Here is a 20,763-nt window from a genome sequence, read left to right as displayed (position 1 = left end):
CTGCCACCATCTTTGCCACAGCTGCCGAGCCTCTGAAGCTTACAGATGGGCAGTGGTGAGCGGAGTGGGGCTGGGGTGCAGCAGGGCCCAGAGGGAGGGGTGGCCAGGGTGCGTTGCAGATGGTAGGGGTGCAGCAGACCCCACTGGAAGAGCGCAGCAGCTGGCCAGTAATTGTTGATTTTGACTTGCTTTATTTCAAGAAATGTGCAAGTTAAAATCATGTAAGTGGAAGTCTGCTGTATATTGGTCGTGTAGAAGTGCCACTACAGTGGCCGGCACAAGCAGCAGCAGTGGTTTTGATTGTAGCACGCATTTGAGCCACCTTACCCTCCTCGAAGACAGAGGGCAACTCTGGAAAGGGACACAGCTCCCAGAGGAGGTCCAGGGTTTGGCCAGTCACCGCACATGCCCTGAAGCCCCAAGTTTCCAGTTTTGACTTTTGTCCAAAATAGGGTTCAAGTTCTTGCTCCCTTCTCCTTGTCCCCCTGTGCTTGGGGGTGGGCTGGCTCACTTTCAAAATGCTTGGAGGTTGATTACCACTGGCAGCTGGGTCCTAAGCACTGTCAGATTGGGGTGTGTCATCCACTTACTTTCCATTTCCCCTCTAGTTCCTGTGCATCTTCAGGGCCCCTTTCTTGTTCTCAAGCAGGTTTTCTTTCTGCTGATTTGGGAACAGTTGAAGAGATTTGACGGGAACACCGCGGGCATTGCTTCTATTCCTAGTACTTTCTGCTTAAATCCAAAGGAAAGGGAAGACCCATTTTCAACGTTCCTGACCTCAACAAATATATCCGGACTCAGCTGATGCTGGCTTTTATTCAGGACATCTTAGAGTACTTGTTTCACTTTCAGTCGTTGGGCCTTGCTCTTAGCTCATTGAGACCACATCTGGTGGTTGTAACAGCATTTTATTCTAATTAGTCAGAGAAAATCGGTCTTCTTAACAGGATGACTTCATTATCGTTCTCTCATCCAAGAAGCTGGTTCATCTGTGGGACTGTAATACTGGCTTAGCTGCTTTAATGACACTCCCGTTCAAGCCCTTGGCATCTTGTTCCTTTCTGCTTTTTGTGTGAGGAGCCTGTATTCCTGGTGTGATAACATATTGAAGGGGACTCTGAGATTTGCAGGCTCTGAAGGGCAGATCCTCTTTGCACACAGTTCTGTAAGGTCGAAGTGTGACTCCATGACCACATACTTTTTTTTTGTTTGTTTAAAGTGATTTCTTGGTTTCACTTGAACCAGGTGGTATATTTACCTATGTTCTTTATTAACTCACCTTCTCTCCAAAGAAGCAGTATTTCCATACATTGAATGTTAATTGATGACTCACCTGTCTGCATAGGACTAAACTGCTTTTTTAATTTGCCTCACGTGTATTGCATGAAGGGGCAAGAAGTCTCTTCATAGATGCTCTCTAAGTGAACAATAATGTGTATCAAAACTGCGTATGAAATAGCTTTGGCTACGTTTCCTCAGAGGGCTCAAGCTCATGTTACAAGAGCACAAATAATGTCCATAGCATTTCTCAGAGACATCGGACACTTGTAAGGCTATTATGTGGTCTTAAATGTTTTATGAGACACTGTCATTACCACATCTTTTGGGGTGGATGCAAGCTTTGGCAGGGCAATCCTGCAATCTGTTTATGTAGACTCCCAGCCACACCTACTGATGTGACTCACAAGCAGTATTCACCCGAATGAAATACATGGTGGCATCTACTGGAAGAAGAAACAGTTATTTACTTTAACTGTGATTCTTCAAGATGTGATGCAGATGGATATTCCCAACCCAACCTCTGTCCCCTCTGCGTTGGAATCTAGCAAAATTCTCCAGCTACAGTACAGTGGGCATACACACAGTTACAAGAAGTAATAGCAGCTCCTTCTGCTCATCCAGAGTGGTTGATGGCTAAGGAGGCAACTTTCATCCTTCCTGCTCTTGGGATTTGAATAGTGCCTGACCCTCTTGATCATATTCTAACTACCCAGCTCTCTAGAGTGCTGCAAAGGAAATGCACACATAGGCGGCAGAATGGTCAAAAGGAACTGGACTGAGTCACAAGAGCCAGTCTCTGTCAGACCAGCTGTGTGATTCTGGCAAGTCACTTCATCACTTTGTACCTCCATTACCCTATCTAGGAACACCAGGATAGCAACACCTTCCAATGACGTGCCTTGAGATTTGTGGATGAAAACCATGGTTCCTTGTTTTACGAGAAGAGAGACAGCAGTCACTGAGTGCCAGCTGAACAGAGTGGCCTTAGAATGCAGGGTACTTTTATCCTGGGAACCCTTTGGTCTTGTAGTAGGACTGCTGGAGGTTTGCCAGTTAACACTGGAATTTGAAGATTAGGGAATACTTGGAGTTGTGCATAGGAGGAATGAAGAGGAGTAAAGGACTGAAGTGGGGGAGGAAGAGTGAGAAGGGCTCCAGTAAAATTACAGGAATGGGTGTTTGAGAGACTGTACAAGAGAAGGAAAATATTTTCATTGCGAACAACTTTTTCATGTTAATTCCAGCATTTGCATGAATATATGGTGTAGTTGCCTTGCCAAGTAAAATTCGGACTAAACTGCAGGATTGGCAAGGAGAGGGTGGGTTGAAGAGAGAAAAACAGGGTATTGAAAAGGCTGAGGCTCCCAGCAGTTTGCACAGGAAGCAGACAAGATTTTGAGAGTAAGCCAGCAGAGGCCATCCTAGAAGGAAGAGGGGGTGCAGGTTTAGCCTTTATTAAGGCTGCTCGTATGTCTGTAGCAGCTCCCTACTAAAACTGAAGTTGACTTCAAAGTGGGTTGACAACTTCAGATTGATGTTTCAGTTTAAGCAAATCTGATGTCTTTTGCCAGCAGCCACTGGTGTGCTAAAGGGTGAGGGAGCTCTGTGCATCACCAAAGTAGGCAGTTAAGCCTACATAAAGCCCATACTTACAAAATTTGAGGATACTTTTCTTTTAACGTCAGTGTGCATGAGGGAGAATACAACAAATGAGTTGGAAGGGTTGGGATATTGGAGAGGCTTTAGGAAGGAAGCTGAGAGCATCAAAGTGAGTGCTTGTTGAGTCTAATATGCCAAAAAAGGATTCTTATAGCCTCCTGCATTCAAAAGACCTATGCCAACCCGGAACAAAGAGCTCAGATGTCTGTCTGTGGTCAGTCGTGTTCCAGAAATCCAGAATCTGCCTGTGGGAAAATTAGAAACTGTTTGAGAGAGCCTGAGCTTGGATAGTGAGGCTCAATCTGCCAAACATCAGACAGACAGAGGGAAGCTTTGTGAGACCTGAGTTCTGATGCAAAAACTAATGTTGTAGCTGTTTGGTTTTATGCAGTGGTGGTCAGGCTTTATAATAAAAATCTGTCAATTTGATGTGCTGTAGATAAACTAGATCTGACCCTATTCAACATTATTCTGAGACTAATATTTGTAGTGTTCAGAAGAAGGATTAAATGATGCACTGTTGCATCTGAAGGGAAAACAGGAGAAACACTACTGTATCAATGTCTTTGAAATATTATAGAAAGTGAATTGCACAAGAGAACACTTTTGCCAACTGTTTGTTGTAAGTATTGTCACTGAAGATACCAAGACACTGTAGATTTTTTTCAGAAGAGCAGGAAAATTATAAGGGGATGGATATTGTATAATCCAGGCGCGTCCAGCCCGTGGGCCGCATGCGGCCCTGGACAGCTAGTAATGCGGCCCCACAAGATCATAAACTTTTAACATTATTATGTGATTTATATACATTAACTATATTATATATTTTATATGCGGCTGAAGACAGTTCCTCTTCACTCCAGTGCGGCCTAGGCGAGCCGAAAGGTTGGACACCCATGGCCTAATCCCTTGACTGTAGTGTCGATGATGGGTTACCAGTGATGCCATGGTTGACAAAGCGTAGTGCTCTAATATTCTCAGTTACTTCAGCCTATGGCAAAGAGTTCAGTACCTGAGATAAAACAGAAGACAAAACTTTTATGTGACTTCCCGTTCTAAAAGCTAGTTGGTCTAAACCTTTGAATGGATACTGTTAGTGGTACTGGGAAAGTTGTTAGTGTACTATGTTTTTCCTATTTTCGATGGAAATTCAGTATAACAATTTCTTGTCTGTTGAACTGGGCTAACGCAAAAGGAAAAATTTGCATATTAAATTGTTCACTGTGAGCTAATTTTCCTGTTCACTGTTTTATTCCACATCCGTTCCTGAAATCCTCTTTAATACTAGAGCCTCAGATTGTGGTATGTGTTCTGAAAGTAGGGTTATTTTATCCACAGATGATCTTTTATTGGCTATTGAGAAACTTCTTTGTAGGGCTGTGAATTACAGTTAACTCATGCAATGATGTAAAAATTAATTGTGATTAATTGCAGTTATAATCATACTGTTACATTTCAATTGGCATTCTATTTATGAATATTTTAGTTTTTCTACATTTTCAAATATATTGATTTCAGTTACAACAGAATACAAAGTGTGTGGTGCTTACTATATATAATTTTTAATTACCCACAGCAATGCTGGAATAATTTGTATAGTGGAGGTGCTGAGAGCCATTGAACCAAACTGTAAATCTGGTATATAACGGAAACCATGTCAAGCCAGGGGGTACTGCAGGATTTCCAGACCTCTTAGTTCTAGCACTTATGATTACAAATACTTACAATATAAAAATGTTGAACAAAATAGATCTTATTTTTCAATTCCCCTTATATAAGTATTTAGTCTTGTTGTCATGAAAGTGCAACTTATGCTATTTTTGTTACCACTGCACTCAGAAGCGAAACTATGTAAAACTTCAGCATCTACAGTTCCTCTCGGCCCTATTTCTTGTTCTGCCAATTGCTCAGAAAGACAAGTTTGACATTTGTGGAAGATACTGGGAGTAAGCAGGTAGCATTAACTCTTGAAAATCAGAACAAAATTTGCATGCCAGATAGGCTAAACGTTTGTATGCTCTTTGTGCTTTGGCTGCCATTCCAGAGGACATGCTTCTATGCTGATTACCCTGGTTTAAAAAGTATGAATTAAATTTGACTGAATTCCTCAAAGAAGAAGTCTGTCCCCTGCTCTGATTTACCCACATTCTGCCATATGTTTCACTGTATAAACGTCCTGGATGACTCAGCACATGTTCATTTTAGAACATTTTTGCTGCAGGTTAGACAAAACACAAGGAAGCTATCAATGTGAGATTTCTAAAGATAGCTGCAGCAGTTAAGCCAAGGTTTAAGAACCTGAAGTGCCTTCCAAAATCTGAAGAATGAGGTGTGGAACATGCTTTCAGAAGCCTTAAAAGAGTGATACTACAATGCAGAAACTACAGAACCCGAATCAGAAAAAAAAGATACAGCCTTCTTGTGACATCTGACTCAGGTGATAAAAATTAACAAGTGTTGGTCAACATTACTTTGGATACCCATCATCAGCATGGACACGTCCTCAGGCTTCAACCACACTGCGAGAGGACATATCAATCTTTAGAGCATCTGTCAGGTAAATATCTTGCGAAACTGGCTACAACAGCACCACGTTAAGGGCTGTGTTCACTTTCAGATGACATTGTGAACAAGAAGAGAGCAGCATTATCTTCTGCAAATTGTACCCAAACTCGTTTGAGCAACTGGCTGAACAAGAAGTAGAACTGGATAGTTCAAAAGGCTCTAAGGTTTTACATTGTTCTATTCTTTGAATGCAATTACTTCTGTACATAATTCTGTATTTGTAATTCAACTTTCATGATTGAGATTACAAAATGGTACTTGTATTAGATGAATTGAAAAATACAATTTTGGGTTTTTTACAGTTCAAGTATTTGTAATAAAAATAAATATGATGTAAGCACTGTACGCTTCGTATTCTGCATAATAATTGAAATCAATGTACAGGTTGAATCTCTCTCATCCAGTACCGTTGGGACCTGACTGGTGTTGGATGAGAGAATTTGCCAGGCTGCAGGAGGTCAATATTGTCTAGCATGTTACTAACACTGCAACTGCTTAATGGGCTCTTAAAAGACATTTAGGGGTAAATTTAGAGCTAAATAAGAGCACAGAACTAGACCAGGTAGCCAGAAACAAACTTTATGGGACCACAGGAAACTTAGCCACACCCATGACGTGGTCATCCATCCAACTAAAACCATGCCAGTTAAGTGTGTTGCTGGATGAGTATGTTCCAGATTAGAGAGGTTCCACTTGTAAATGAAAATGTGGAAAACATCCACACATTTAAATAAATGGTATTGTTAAACATCATGATTAATCATGAGTTCTTTAATCATGCAATTAATCACAATTTGTAATAGCTTGACAGCCTTACTTTAAGAGCATTATTTTGTCATTTGAGTTTCCGTTAACATCCTCCCTTTTTTCATATCTTTATGACATAAATTGCGCAATACTGAGTATTAATTATGCAGTAGTTTAGTTTTAATTTACCTCAGTTTTGATCTCTGCCTACGAGTGAAGGAAATCTAATGCAGACTTCAGACTGCAAGGAAAAGAGTTTATAGATAAATCCAGCTATTGAAGTAAATGGTCTGTGTATGAATGAGACTGCCGACTCCCTCAATGGCCAACGAAAGCGCTTTTCTGTGTAGCTGCCCTGTGTAATTTTCTGCTTGTTTCCTTATTTTGCTTACGATACTCTGAGGAGAAGAAATTTCTAGGTTGCCTCATTTTGCTGCTGAGTCATCCCACCAATTTACAGGTACTGCAGCTGTGAGATCATCTGGGAAATGCTGACTATGCAGAGATAATATTTTTAGGGTGTTAAGCAGGATTTTTCCTGTCAAAGGCTAGTGCTTCCGGAATATTCTCCCATGGGATAGTCATTGATGAACTTCACTGGTATATTTGAGGGCAACAGTGAAAATTTTTTTGTATTTTTTGTGTGCTTTTTCTTGCTTAGGAAAAGAATTGGTTTGGGGGTATTATTCTGTTTCCATTCTGTAAATGGAGATCCGTGTCTAGTGTTTTGTTATAAATGTAGCTGAGTAACTTTATTGTTAACAGTTCCCAAAAGACAATTTGGTTTGATTTTACTGTGTCTAAAACTAAGATTTTTTTTTTGTGCTAACACTTCGAAAATTATCAGAGAGGGAGCCGTGCTAGTCTATATACTATCAAAACAAAAAGCAGTCAAGTAGCACTTTAAAAACTAGCAGTCCTCCTTGATTACTGTTTTTGGTTCTCTGTGCCTTAAATATTGAGTCTGTTCTGGTATGGCTATGGTCTGAAGAAATGGGTCTGTCCCACAAAAGCTCACCTAATAAATTATTTTGCTAGTCTTTAAAGTGCTACTTGACTGCTTTTTACTTTGAAAATTGTTTGTTTGAACCACTAGGTGGCATCATTACACCATTGTGTTCTCATTTATACTTTGGGATGTGAAGTAGGGATGGGCCACATGACTGCTTCTCTTTGTTTTTACACATACACCAACTTAAAAGATCATAGACAATTTTCTGCAGAACAAAATGTGGGCTGTACTATTTTAGTTCTCTTCTATTCTTGTGAGGTATAGCTACCTACTTAGATTGACCATATGATATTTAGTAGTGATATGTAAAATCATGTAACTTTACATTTTTGTAGCCCTTTGACAGCAGTCTAAAAACCAGTGAAGAATTTGCCAAGACTGGTGATGTATAAGGCATCATTTGATTCTACTGCTAAGTGTTAAGGCAAAATGCATTGTTTTGTTGGAAAGGCATCTTATTCTAAATCAAATGTAGGACAGGGTGCCAGAAATTCATGGTCATAGATTGCACTAGAACCCATTCCTCTCCTGGTCTGAAATGGGGTCAAGTTATTAGCGGACTTTTCTGCATAAGTTATCTTGATCTGTAAACTCTTGTTTAAGGGTGCTTACATGATCCTATGACTGTAGTATGACTATTTCACAATCTTTAACATATTTATCCGTGTTCCTGCAGCATAGGTCATGCTGCTGTTCTCATTTTACAGATGTGGAACTGAGGAGCAAAGGCTAAAGGCTTGTACAAGGTCACACAGGAAGTGTCTTTTGTGAGCAGCACATGAAATTCTGCTCTAGCCTAGGATCCTAACCATCGGACCATCTTTCCAATGACCTATGTTGAATTTGTGTAGTGAATCTGTCCGTGGTCTCTCTCTTATGGATTAACAAAGGTGGTTGTTTTTTTTAAGTCTCTCAGTGGCTGTCATTCACACAAGAAAAATTTGCTTTATTGCTTTTTTTGAAAAGACAAAGAACCACAGTTGAGAAAACTGCTGTTTTCCCCTGAATGTTTTCTCAATACGCTTCCCTTGGCTAACCTTTTTCTTTCTCTCGTCTAGAACACTTTAATTGGGATAATTACTTGAAAGAGACTGGATCACTAGCTGCTTCTCCACAGTGTTTCAGACAGGTACACTAAATTCTTTAATGTAAATGTCTTTGTCTTCTGTGCATGTTTTTATGCATATGTATATATTAAACTTTATATTAAGGGTGCTTATGGCTACCGCCTTCTGTTCTCATTTGCTTGTAACTTTGCCAAACCTTAGCCTTTTTGAAGTTGAAATTTTGTGTGCGTGGTCTCTGCCTCAATTCAAATTTTATTTGAAAGGTTTGATAAAATACATTGCAGCTTTCTTTCAAGAACAACTTTAGTGGCAAAAAGGGACTTTTAACAATATTTAAAATTCTTACAGCTTTAGCATGCCTCTCCACTGCTTAGAGCAGGAGTTTGACGTTTGGCTGAGGCTCATAGTTGTCTCTTGCTATCCTTTGTCCAAATTTCTCATTTTCCCATATATAGTTAAACATACTCAGAACTTGTCTTTTAGTTTTCTGAACCTTGGAGCTGCCGTGTGCTAGCTGCAGCATCAGTCTGAAGTAACCATACAAAACTGAACCTTTTGAACTGGAGACACACAATATGGTGGAATCTGCTGTTTTTCCCCTAACTGAATTGGTATAAGAACATAGCAACCAATATACATTTTTTTCAAATAACTGTGAAATCAATTTGGCATGTTTTTGTAGGGTTAAGAACATTCTCTTGGAAATGTAATTAAAATTGCATTACAGGAGGTTTGAGATCTTTTTTTTTCTATGTGCTAAACATTTCAACAACACATAGATGTGCCTGTTCTGGTCACTGGGAAGTGTCATGCCAATCTTGCATTTTGGAATTGAATTTCACGTTGAAGTGTCACAAAAGGTAATCCATAAAGCACATCGTGAAGTTGTCTCTAGCACTTCTTGTTGGGGAGAGGATAATTTTAGAGCAGTGACAAGCCAAGAAGCAATAAACTGGCTTACGTTGCGGCAAAGGAGTTTTAGGTTGTACATCAGAAAAAACTTCCCAAGTGCCAGTGTAGTTAAGGATTGGAATAAGTCAGTTGGATTGCTTTAAATCAAGGCAATTTAAATCACCTAGGGGAAAAAAATCATTGGTTAAAATCAAGTTTCCCACTGATACTATTTTACATATTTCTTAAACAGTAGTGCAAATCTGATCACTAAATATGATAATTTACGCTTAAGTACAGCATTTTACCACATCTGAGTATACTTGGTGTAATTTTTTTGTATAACTTGATTTTATTAATTTAGGAAATAGTCCATAATACTCATTATCTGTTTCAAGCTGCAAATGTAACAGTAGTGCCTTAGGAATGGTAAGAATTAAATCACACACACACAGTAGCTTTTCTATTTTATTAAACTAAATTTTAAATGTTTTATATAAATGTTTCATTTTTTTTTTTTCAACTGCTTCAGTATCCTGAGTTTCTGGATGGCAGCTGTCCTTATTCTTTGTGGAAAAAAATTCTTAACTGTTCAAGATGCATCTTTAAACTTAAAGGGGCATGTAAATGCAGCCAAAATGCTAATGAGGCACAAATTTAAATATTTTGCACCTCCATTAGTATATTCCTGTGGGATCTCACTTTCAAAAGGAGCTGCTTTCCAAATGCAAACAGCTCTGTAGTTGGGGTTCCCTTGAAAAGAAACCCTTTCGAAAGCAAGATCCAACAGGAGTATGCTAATGAGGTGCACGGTATTTAAATCCATGCCTCATTAGCATTTTTGAACAGCTGTATTTACATGCCCCTTCCAAAAGTAGGGGGCAGGGTAGCCACAGCTTAACTGTATGGTGTCTTAAAAATTCTACATTTAGCTGTCTCATCTTCCCCACTCTTAACTCTCATTTTGATTCCTAGACTGAAAAGAAATGAGTTTTCTTACTTTTTCAGCTCCCAGTCGATATTTTAGTTTTGAGTGAATAATACCAAATGATGAAAATATTCTCTGTGCCAGCAGAGGAAGCTAATTCTATGAAATGTTGGCTTAGCAACTGAAGGAATTCTGTTGTGAGGTACCTGGCTAATTATTTTCACCAATTCAGGGGAGTGACTTTTTTCAAAACAGCATCAGTAAACGCATACTGATTAAATGATTTTGCATTGGCCCTGAAATGTATTATGACTGTCAAGTGAAGAATGATTTTGTGATGGCCTTGCCATGGCAGCATCATTATCTTCAGAAGTTAGGCACCTACCTTTTTATCTGGGTTTGAGAATGTTCACACGAAAATGAGGTGGAGTTAGTGTTTGATCCATGTGCTGCTTTGTTCCCTGTACTTGAACCTGCTGGTGAGGTTTTCCTTTCGTAAGTGTGTCTTGAAGTGCCTTCCAAATGTGGCAGCATCAGCAATGCAGTAGCAATTTCTCTGAAGTTGCTTAAGGCTGTGGATAATAGGTTTCAGTATGCTGAACATATCCTCTATATTCTTCTTTACTCCAAAGTTAGATACTTTAGATGAGATACTTTTAATCCGTTTAATGACACTTTTCTTCACAGTTCTTTGTGACTAGGGTAATTATTAATAAATTGTTCAAAACAGGTCAACCACAGAATTCCATTCGATATTTTGAGGGAGAATTGGTTTCCTCTTCTAAGCATCTCCTCAGTTTTGCCACGTGTGCAGCATTGTCTGTGAGAAAACTGTGCATGTGACAGTTCTGTTCTTGTTTGCTGTTTGTAAAAAAAAAAAAAAAAAAAAAAAAAAAAAAAAAAATCCATGTTAATGGTTTTACTGGATGTTTGAAGTCTTTTGTTTGCTACTGTTACTTTGTCTGAAATATGTTTACTCACAGAACTGCTGCTAGAAGTACCAACAAATGATCCTAGTGTTGCCTCCTTCTTAAGGTGGCACAGTGGCAGTTCGTGCCCGGTATGCAACGCTGGCCCAATAACACACCGAGAGTGGAAGAAGAATCTTTATTTGGCATGCCAAGTAAGGTGCAGCAGGATCTCTCCTCAAAGCCTGCACACCTTGCAACAAGCAGTGAGCAATACTTATACCTCTCCCCTCCTTTGTTCACCCCCCTCCCAACAAACCAGGGGAGAGTTTCTCATAATTCCCTTATCCACTCCCCCAGCTCAAACTGAATTCTTACTGGTCTTATGCCATTCCGCTCTGGTAATTCCCTATTGAGCAGGAGGTCAAGTACCAATAGATTATTAACAAAAAGTAAATTACAGGAAGGTAGAGTTATTCGGTCGTATAGAACATGAACAGGATCTCATTAACAAAACAATACTGAAAATTAAGGAGGATTCACTAACAATGCTAAATTCAATATTGAACCTTATGAGAACATCAATAAGCATTCATTTACAAAACAATGTCTCTTTGAGATCAGAATATAATAACGTTTCCCGTGCCAACACTAGAATTGTTACAGATAGACTAAGTTTCTTAAATGGGATCCAAAAAACAAAATTCAAAACTGATTTTGAATTGTTCTTCTCAGTTTTAGTCAGTTAATCATTTTACTACTTTTTTTCAGCAAGGATGCAGATGCAATTCCAAATTACCAAACAAGCTAAGGTCGACTGCTTAGAGAGCACTTAATTTTTAGTGTAAGTCCCATTGAACTCACGAGCACTTGTTTTCTCAAAAATCAAGTATAGAGCAGGCTTCCCTTTGAAAGCTGAGTTATGTTGAAGTAAAACAGAGAAGAGACTTATGGTATCACCATTATGGTCTCTGGCCATGATGTTTCAAAATAAGTGGTATGTGTTATGTAATATAAAACTGACACTGGCAACACTAGATTTCTCTTAACTTCAGTTTTCTGTACTCCATACTTGGATGATAGATTCTAAACCTAGTTAATTAAACAAGCCGTAAGGATTAGCCAAGCCAAATCTTTTCTCTGTCAACATCCAGCAAAGACAACGGCTTGTGAATTTACTTTTTCAGTCACTCAGACTTTAAAAGGCATAGAGAAGATCTTGAAGAATGAAGTGCTGCAAAATGAGCTGGTTACTATCCAATTGGTACACGTTATTCTTCAGACATACCCACATGTTCATCCGCATCATTCTCTGCCAATAGCCATTCTTCCTTATGATGATTTATTCTTGCACTTATGCCCTGAGTCTTCATCTTACATTGTTTACACTTGACACGCTTTCTTTATGTACGCAGGGAGCAAATTTCTTCAGAATGTTCCCAGAGAGGGTCTCTGTTTTGCTCAGAAGCCAGGCCTGTTTTTTCTGTGGCAAGTGTGGGGAAATATAGGAGGCTGTGCGTCTTCTGAATGATGTTTTCACTTTTTCTTTCCATTCCACGCCACAGTTCCTTTCTATGCTGCCTCCATCCTTTCCTATATATTGTCTTTCTGTCTTTAAGATAATGTTTTAACTAACTCCTCCACCATGCTTGGCCAAGGTCTGCTACCACGTAAGCACAGAAGCAGAGCAATCCTATCCAGTTTGTCTGTCTTTGCACGTTTACCTTTTAGTCTGCTGAGAAACAGAAACTGAAAGCCCAGACCTTTCAAGAAGTAAGAGCTAGTAGTTAGGCTGAACAAACTGGAGACTTTTAATTCATTTTTATGAGATTAAGTGTAGGTGTAACATGTTTGTGATGAGATTAAATTGTAACGGTTATTTTTAAATGAGAAATTTAGTATTTTATAGATTAAAAAAATGAAAAAAAATCTGATTTAAATTAAAAATATTTCTTAAAATCATTGATTTTATCCTTCCTGGAGTATATTGTGTGGGGAGGTTGTGGTATATCCTCCTTGGAGATTTTTAAAAGCAGGTTAGACAAACATCTGTCAGGGATTGTCTGTGTGCTTAGTCCTGCCATGAGTGCAGGGGACTGGATTTGATAACATCCTTAAGGTTACTAAGTCCTGTGATTCTATGATTTCTATCCCTCCAATCCTCATGTTTCAGAAATGTTTCCAGGAAATAAGCAAATGTTCTTCTTTGAGTGTCTCCGTGGGTGCTCCACAACAGGTGTCGGGCTCGCCCGGAGCCGCAGATCGGATCTTCCAAGCAGTTTCTGCCGGACCGCGCATGCGCCGGTGTGCGCCACTCCCTTGCGCGCTCCTGGCCACGTGCGCGATCCGGTCCCCGCCAGTTCCTCTTAACCGCCGTCGGCTGCAGACGGAATCCGACTAGGCTATGGCCAAGTTAGCGTATTCAATGGTTTTAACTGTTTTTTCTTTAAAGTTTTCAAGTTCTTAGGCTATTGTTAAGTTAGCCAGTTGTTATTTTCAAAAAAAAAAAAAACATAAAACAAACAAACAACAAGCGGGACGGCATTCAGTCCAGTCCTAGTAACAAGCAGAACACCGGGAGCCTAAGGCCATTAGCCCTCCTGCCGTGGCAGGCCATCGGAGAGGGGGAAAAACAGCACAGAGAAGGTGCTAAGTACCCATTAACAACTGAAAGACTCACCAACAATGTCCTCTTCAGGATTTAAGAAATGTGAGTCCTGCCGAGAGGCAATGCCAGCGTCTGATGGGCACAGTCTCTGCATAAGGTGCCTGGGGGAGTCCCATGTCACGCAGAAATGCTCCTTCTGTGCAAAATTAACAGCCAGAGCAAGGAAGGACAGGGAAATGTGGCTTAAAATGCTGCTCTTCGACAAGGCCCTCCAGCCAGACGTGCCAGAGCGGCTGCAGCAGGAGGGACCCTCCAGGGCCCATAAAAGGAAAGCTGCCTCCCTCACCCCATCAGCGCAAAAACGGAGGAAAGCTTCCCCAGCCCGATCCCTGCCAGCAGCAACAGCGAGCGGGACGGGAGGAGCACGCAGCCCCCAACCGCAGCAACAGCTGATCGGCGGCGGCACGGAGAGCCACGGGGAGGCGGCTCAGCCTCCGATAATCAAACAGCTGCCCCGCACTGCAGGCAGGGCGGCGGCTAAACAAGTGCCGGTACCAGCGGCACCGCAAGCAGCGGCACCCACCCCCGGGGAACCGGCGGTGCAGAGTGCGCAGGCACGCAGCCTGCAGGCACCGGAGGACACCGCCCGTGCGGCACCGCCCATGAGCGTGCTGAGCACGGTGCGGACGGGGCCGAGATCCCCTACACGTCAGGGGGCGGAGTTACCTCCCCAAGGGAGGGGGAAGGCTGCACACAAAACGAGGCACCGCAGCCCCTCTCCAGACAGGGCTGCAGAGTTGCTTTCTCTCAGCCCTCCGCTTATGCTGCAGACTCCAACCAGAAGGCAGGGGTCCCCCCAAGCCTACCCGGAGCCCCCGTCTCCATTTTTACAACCAGCCTCGCCCTGGCTGGGACCACGTTCACCCTTCCTGGGGTTTGAGCCACTGGAATACTATCACAAATCGCTCTCTCCAGTGTCCCAGATCTCTCGACGATCTCGCTCCCCCAGACGCAGAGGGCATGCACCAAGGGAGTGGTCTAGGTCACCTTCCCAAGAACAGTGTCTATACTGCCATGGTCGCCCCTATCACGCAGGGCATAGACACCACCGGCAATCTACCAGGGAAAGATCCCCACAGATGGTCCCGTATCCCCGGGGGCAATCGCGAACGGGGACAGAGACTCAAGTATCTCAGGGGGAACTGGTTATGGAACCCCGAGATTTTCCCTTGCAAGCTTCCAGCAAGATGTACCATCACCAACAGGAACCGGAAGGGTCCAGAGAAGCGTACCCTAGTGGTTCCTCACTCTCCTCCCCAGACGAGGCTACGGCCCCGGGGGACGTCCATCCTCCGGACGATCTCAAACAGTTTCAAGAGCTGTTTAAGAGGGTGGCCTTCACGCAAGGCATCCAGACAGCAGAGGTGCAAGAGAAACACCATAAGCTCCTCAAAAATCTGAGACCTCCGGCCTCCTCCAAAATAGCAATACCGCTTGACGAAGCAATCTTGGAGTCCGCCACTATTATATGGCAGACCCCTGCGACTATTACGCCTGTCCACAAGAGAGGGGATAAGAAATACTTCATGCCGGCGAAGGGCATGGAGTTCCTGTTCAGCCACCCACAACCAAATTCCTTGGTGGTGGAGTCGTCGCAACAAAGATCAAAGGCATCTCAATTCAAGACAGGGGGAACAGACAAAGATGCCAAGAAGCTAGAGCTGTTCGGCAGAAAGGTCTACTCCTCCTCCACTCTACTGTTGCGAATGGCAAATTATGCAGCGCATTTAGCGAACCATAATTTCGACAACTACACTAGGTTAACCTCCCTCATGGGCTCGCTTCCAGAGGACAAGAAACTGGTGCTCAAGGCCATCGTGCAAGAAGGCTATGCGGCCTCGAGGACGGGAGTTCAGATCGCCCTGGATGTTGCGGACACAGCAGCACGTTCCACAGCTACGGCAGTGGTGATGCGAAGGGAGTCCTGGCTCCAGACTTCGGGTATACCGAGGGATCTGCAGGCAAAGATCGTCGATCTTCCCTTCGACTCGCAGAAGCTGTTTGCTGAATCAACCGACTTGGTCCTTCATTCCAGTAAAGATTCAAGAGCCACACTTAAGACCCTGGGGATTTACACCCCTCCATACAGAAAGAAAAAGTACTACCCTCAACAAAGACGGTACCAGTACCAGCAACAGTGTCCCCAGTACCACAGGGGTTACGAGCAAGGGCGACATCAACAGCATCAGCAGTACAGAACTCCCAGGCGACGTTCCCAACAGAGCCGTGCGTCCTCGGGGCAGGGCCAAAGGCCACAAGTTTGACACACAGATCCAGGGCTGCGCCATCACTACCATCGCACAAGGTCATCCAAAGCGGCTATTCCACCATCGCCTCCGACCATTCTACGACCAGTGGCAAAGGATCACCACAGACAAATGGGTGTTGGAGATCGTAGCCACGGGGTACGCCATCCCCTTCCAGTCGCTCCCACCGCCACGACCTCCACCCAGGCCCCACCTCCAGGAGGCCTCCCAGGTAGCGAGGCTCAAGCAGGAGGTAGACCATCTCATGCTCATAGGGGCAGTGGAAAGAGTGCTGGAGCAACTGCAAGGAAAAGGGTTCTACTTGAGGTACTTCCTCACGGAGAAAAAGACAGGAGGCTGGAGGCCCATCTTAGATCTTCGAGGCCTCAACCGGTACCTGCGCAAGGAACGCTTTCGGATGATCACAATCGTCTCCATCCTTATGGCACTGGACGATGGAGATTGGTTCGCAGCCCTCGATTTACAAGACGCGTATTTTCACATAACTTTCCATCCAGCTCACCGGCGATTTCTCCGGTTCATGGTAGGCAAAGAACATTTTCAATACAAGGTCCTACCGTTTGGCCTTTCCTCGGCCCCCAGAGTCTTCACCAAGACCTTGGCAGTGGTGTCAGCCTACCTGCACAGACGGGGTATTTATATTCCCGTATCTGGACGACTGCCTACTCAAAGGGGCCTCGAAGGAGGAGGTACTACGCATGATACGCGTCACAGCAGGCACGTTCTCTTCGCTCGGCCTGGTTATCAATCTGGCAAAATCAAAGATAGACCCCACACAGGACATAGAGTTCATAGGGGCACGCATAAATTCTATTGCAGTGAGAGTGTATCTACCAGAGACTCGCTTTCAGGCCATCGGCTCCCTCGTGCAGGTCATCACCTTCAGCCCTACGGTGCCGGTCCTGACGTGCTTACAGCTGCTGGGCCACATGGCAGCGGCGACGTTCGTAGTACAGAATGCCAGGTTACACATGCGCAGCATGCAGCACTGGCTGGCGAGCGTATACAAACCGGCAGCACACACCGTTCACAGGGTGGTGTCGCCCACAGCAGAGGTGCGCAAATCCCTGCAATGGTGGGTAAACCCCAAGAACTTGCTAACAGGGGTACCCTTCCACCAACCACAAATATCGGTTTTTCTTACTACAGATGCCTCCCTCATAGGGTGGGGAGCACACATGGGCAAAGAGGTGACTCAAGGGCTGTGGTCCTCCACGGAGCAGTCACTGCACATAAATATACTGGAGCTCAGAGCAGTGTTCAACGCCTGCAGACACTTTCGAGACCATATACAAGGCAAAGTAGTCGGGATCATTACAGACAATACCTCCACCATGTTTTATATAAATCGGCAAGGAGGAGCTTGGTCCCGTGCCTTATGTGCGGAAGCAGTCCGGTTATGGAACTGGTGCATCGCCAACAATATAATCTTGAAAGCCTCGTACTTACCAGGCGCTCACAATGTGAAGGCAGACCAGCTGAGCAGGCGTTTTGCACTCATGCACGAGTGGCAGATCCGTCCCGATCTGCTACGACCGATTTTCCACGCATGGGGTTTTCCCCAGATAGACCTGTTTGCCACTCAACACAACAAGAAGTGCCCACGATTCTGCTCCAGGGCAGGACTGGGACGGGAGTCCCTGGGGGGCGCGTTCGCGATCTCGTGGAGGGGCCCCCTGCTTTACACTTTTCCTCCCACAGTGCTGATCCACAAAGTCTTGCAGAAAGCCAGGAGGGAAGGAGCCTGAATGATCCTGATAGTCCCAACGTGGGATCGACAGCAATGGTTCCCCCTACTCCTGCGCGTGTTGGACCATCCACCGATGCCCCTTCCGGTGGCGCCGGATCTGCTCATGCAAGCCCAGGGGTCCATAGTGCGTCCGCACCCCCAAGGCCTGCGACTACAAGCGTGGTTAATCCATGGCTCAGCTCCCTAGAGAGCACATGTACGGAGGAAGTGCAGCAAGTCCTAGAAAGTAGCAGGAGGACTTCCACCAGGAAGACCTACAAGCAGAAATGGACTTGCTTTACGGCATGGTGTTCTACCAAATGGCTAGCCCCCCTTTCGGTGCCTATACCTGTGATATTAGAGTATTTACTGGACCTCAAGAGAGGCGGACTCTCACTATCCTCGTTAAAGGTCCACCTTGCTGCCATTTCGGCGTTCAGACACGAAGAGGAAGGGCACACGGTTTTCGCCCATCCCGTGGTTACCAGGTTCCTGAAAGGGTTGGTAAACCTATACCCCCGTCGGAAACCGCTTCCACCTTCGTGGAACTTGGACCTGGTGCTTAATGTGCTAACGCAAATTCTCTTGACGGTGCTGAACTAGAAAAGTTCAACCTGTGTTTTCATCTGACTTTTTTCTTCTTATGGGCAACTTGTTCACAGCCCAGAGTTCTTAATGTAAGTAAATATTCACACTGTGTACAGCATCCTAAGGCCTCTTAGGAACGAATTCTAACCTTTGGTTAGAGTTTTTGCAGCTTACTAAGCTTGGATAAGGATTCCATAACTCTCCTTCCAGTAGCTTTGCCAAGACTCTCACCACCTTCCCCAGCTCACCAGTAGCCAACTTCTTTCCCTGTCTCATAATCTCTTGGTCCTCTCAAAGTTTGTGTGTGTATCAGAGGGCCTGATTTTAGTTGCACAACCTGCTTGTCATGTGACTTTTTTCTTCAGTGTCCTTTAGGCCTGCAAGTGTGTTAGCCTTGTGGCACAGCACAAGGAGGGACAGTTAGTGAATGTGGGCTAACTCCCCTCAGTTCCTTCTGAACTGCCACCCCCCCCACTAAAGTTAGCCCTACTCACAGTCTGTTAGGATCATGCTCTGTTTGCATTTACGTAGGTAGTTTCTTAGTGTATTATGGTTCTTTGCTCTCTTTTTATCCCCAAAAATAAATAAATAAATAAATAAATAAAAATCAACTTTTCTCCCTGCCTGGGACCTGTCCCAAGCAGGTATGCCCAGTTCACAAGGCTTTAAGTAGTACCTTACTCACAAGGAGGCAATTCTGAATGCAGGCGAGCACACCCACTGCGTTCGCTGCCTCAGGAAGGACCATACCCAGCAAAAGTGTGGGCTCTGTCAGTAACTCTGGCAGTGTTCCTCTAAGGACAGAAAACTTTGGGTAGACGATCATATTTGTGGAGGTGGCACTCAGACCCTGACAGGATCTGCATTGTGAGCCTCCAGGCGTATGAGGGTGTTCCAGACAGTCCTCTACATCTAATATAGGGAAGGAGAACCTCTAGCCTGCTGTTTAATTTCATTTGGCCTGTGGCAAGTCTTTGCGCTGTGGGCCGGAAATGCTGGTATGTATCTGTAGCCCCTACTTGTAGGGAGTATCTGCGAGCTGCCCCTGCCTCCAGCACAGATTCTACAGCTCCTTTTGGCCAGAAGCCATTGGTGCACCATTCAGAGCTGTCTAGTCCCTCCACCTAGGGCCCAGACCTGGCGGCTGCTTCGGGCAGCAGCATGAGGTCAGGGCAGACAGACCCTGCCTTAAACCCTCCTGCACTTCTAATTGGGAGCCACCTGAGGTACGCAATTGCTGGCCAGAGCCTGAGCTCCCTGCTCCATGTAAGAACCAACTCTCCCATCCCAACTTCCTCCCAGATCCTGCATTCCCACCACAGTTCCCATCTCATCAGAACTCCCACCCCAACTCTTCTGTGTAGGCTGGAATTCCTGCTTCAGCTCCTTCCCAGACCCCACACCAACTCCCCTCTCTCTGGTTGGAACCCCTTTCCACGCTCTGGTGCCCTCCTTCATGCCCACCCCAAACTCCTGCTTCAACCTTAAGTCTGTTTCTATGCTCCAAACTCCTTGGCCCTAGCTTGGAGCCCTGTTCTGCACCCAAAACCATCACCACTCTGGGGCCCTCCCCCCTCATTTCTGGTCCTACCTGGAGACTAGGTCCATACACCCCTAGCCCCACCTCAAGGCTGGAGCTGTGTGCACCAGTTCATCCTGCTGTGGGGGGGAGCCTAAGCATCTGTGCCCTCACCCCTCTCCCCAGGCTTGTATGAGACCCACAATTCATTATTATTTTTTGTCAGTGGTTTCTGTTGGAAGAAGGTTCCATATCCCTTATCTAATCTCTGTGGATCGATGAAACTGACTGCTGACCTCTCTGAGTCATGCGCAAGGAAAGCAGGATGTCCCCAAAGTGAATCTCCAGATAGCCATAAGTGATCTTCACATTGGTCATTATCTTTGGCACTTCTGGGACCAAAACACTCACAGTCTAGTAGCCATAATTCATGGAAACTATCAGAAGGTGGTACCGGGGACCTGAATGTCAAGGGCACTGAGCCATTGGCACTGACAGACAGGAGTAAGTGCTCTGTTAAAATGGCACTCCCTGTATGTGACTCATCCCTTTTCAACCCCACTATAGAACTAATACCAGCTTCTCACTGCTTAGCAACCTAAACATGATGCATATGGGACTGACTAACTAGGTTGCTCTTTGAATCCATGGCCACCTGTTGCTGAGTGATTACCTCAGCCGGGAGAATAGGAGAAGGTAGAACGTCTGACAGTGTATCCCACCTACATGGTATTTTTTTCCAGACTAAGTTAAACTCAGGTGCAGCCAAAGAATTTTAGACTTTGTAAAATACCATTTAGGCAGGCTCCCCCCATGAGGCTTAGCAGATTTGAAGACAGTTAGGGAAAACATGCGAATGTTAGAGCAATTTGTAGAGTTGACCTTTAAAAAGAAAGAGTGGTGCTCCACCTTGATTAGTTGATCTGTCACTTCA

At 44.2% G+C, this 20,763-nt stretch overlaps 1 protein-coding gene across 3 annotated transcripts in view; it reads left to right on the top strand.

The window, feature by feature from the left end:
• The window catches only part of SCML2 (Scm polycomb group protein like 2), a 163,597-nt gene that overhangs the window by 34,238 nt on the left and 108,596 nt on the right, over positions 1–20,763 (top strand). For all 3 annotated transcript variants that reach the window (XM_074993795.1, XM_074993804.1, XM_074993821.1), the window contains one exon: positions 8,323–8,393. In XM_074993795.1, the coding sequence (XP_074849896.1) occupies positions 8,323–8,393 (71 nt within the window). The remainder of the gene's footprint in view (positions 1–8,322; positions 8,394–20,763) is intronic.

Source organism: Carettochelys insculpta, chromosome 1 (assembly GCF_033958435.1).
Source record: "Carettochelys insculpta isolate YL-2023 chromosome 1, ASM3395843v1, whole genome shotgun sequence".
Taxonomy (NCBI): domain Eukaryota; kingdom Metazoa; phylum Chordata; order Testudines; family Carettochelyidae; genus Carettochelys; species Carettochelys insculpta.
The sequence above is the reverse complement of the archived record's forward strand: the minus strand, read 5'-3'. Positions and strand labels throughout refer to the sequence as shown.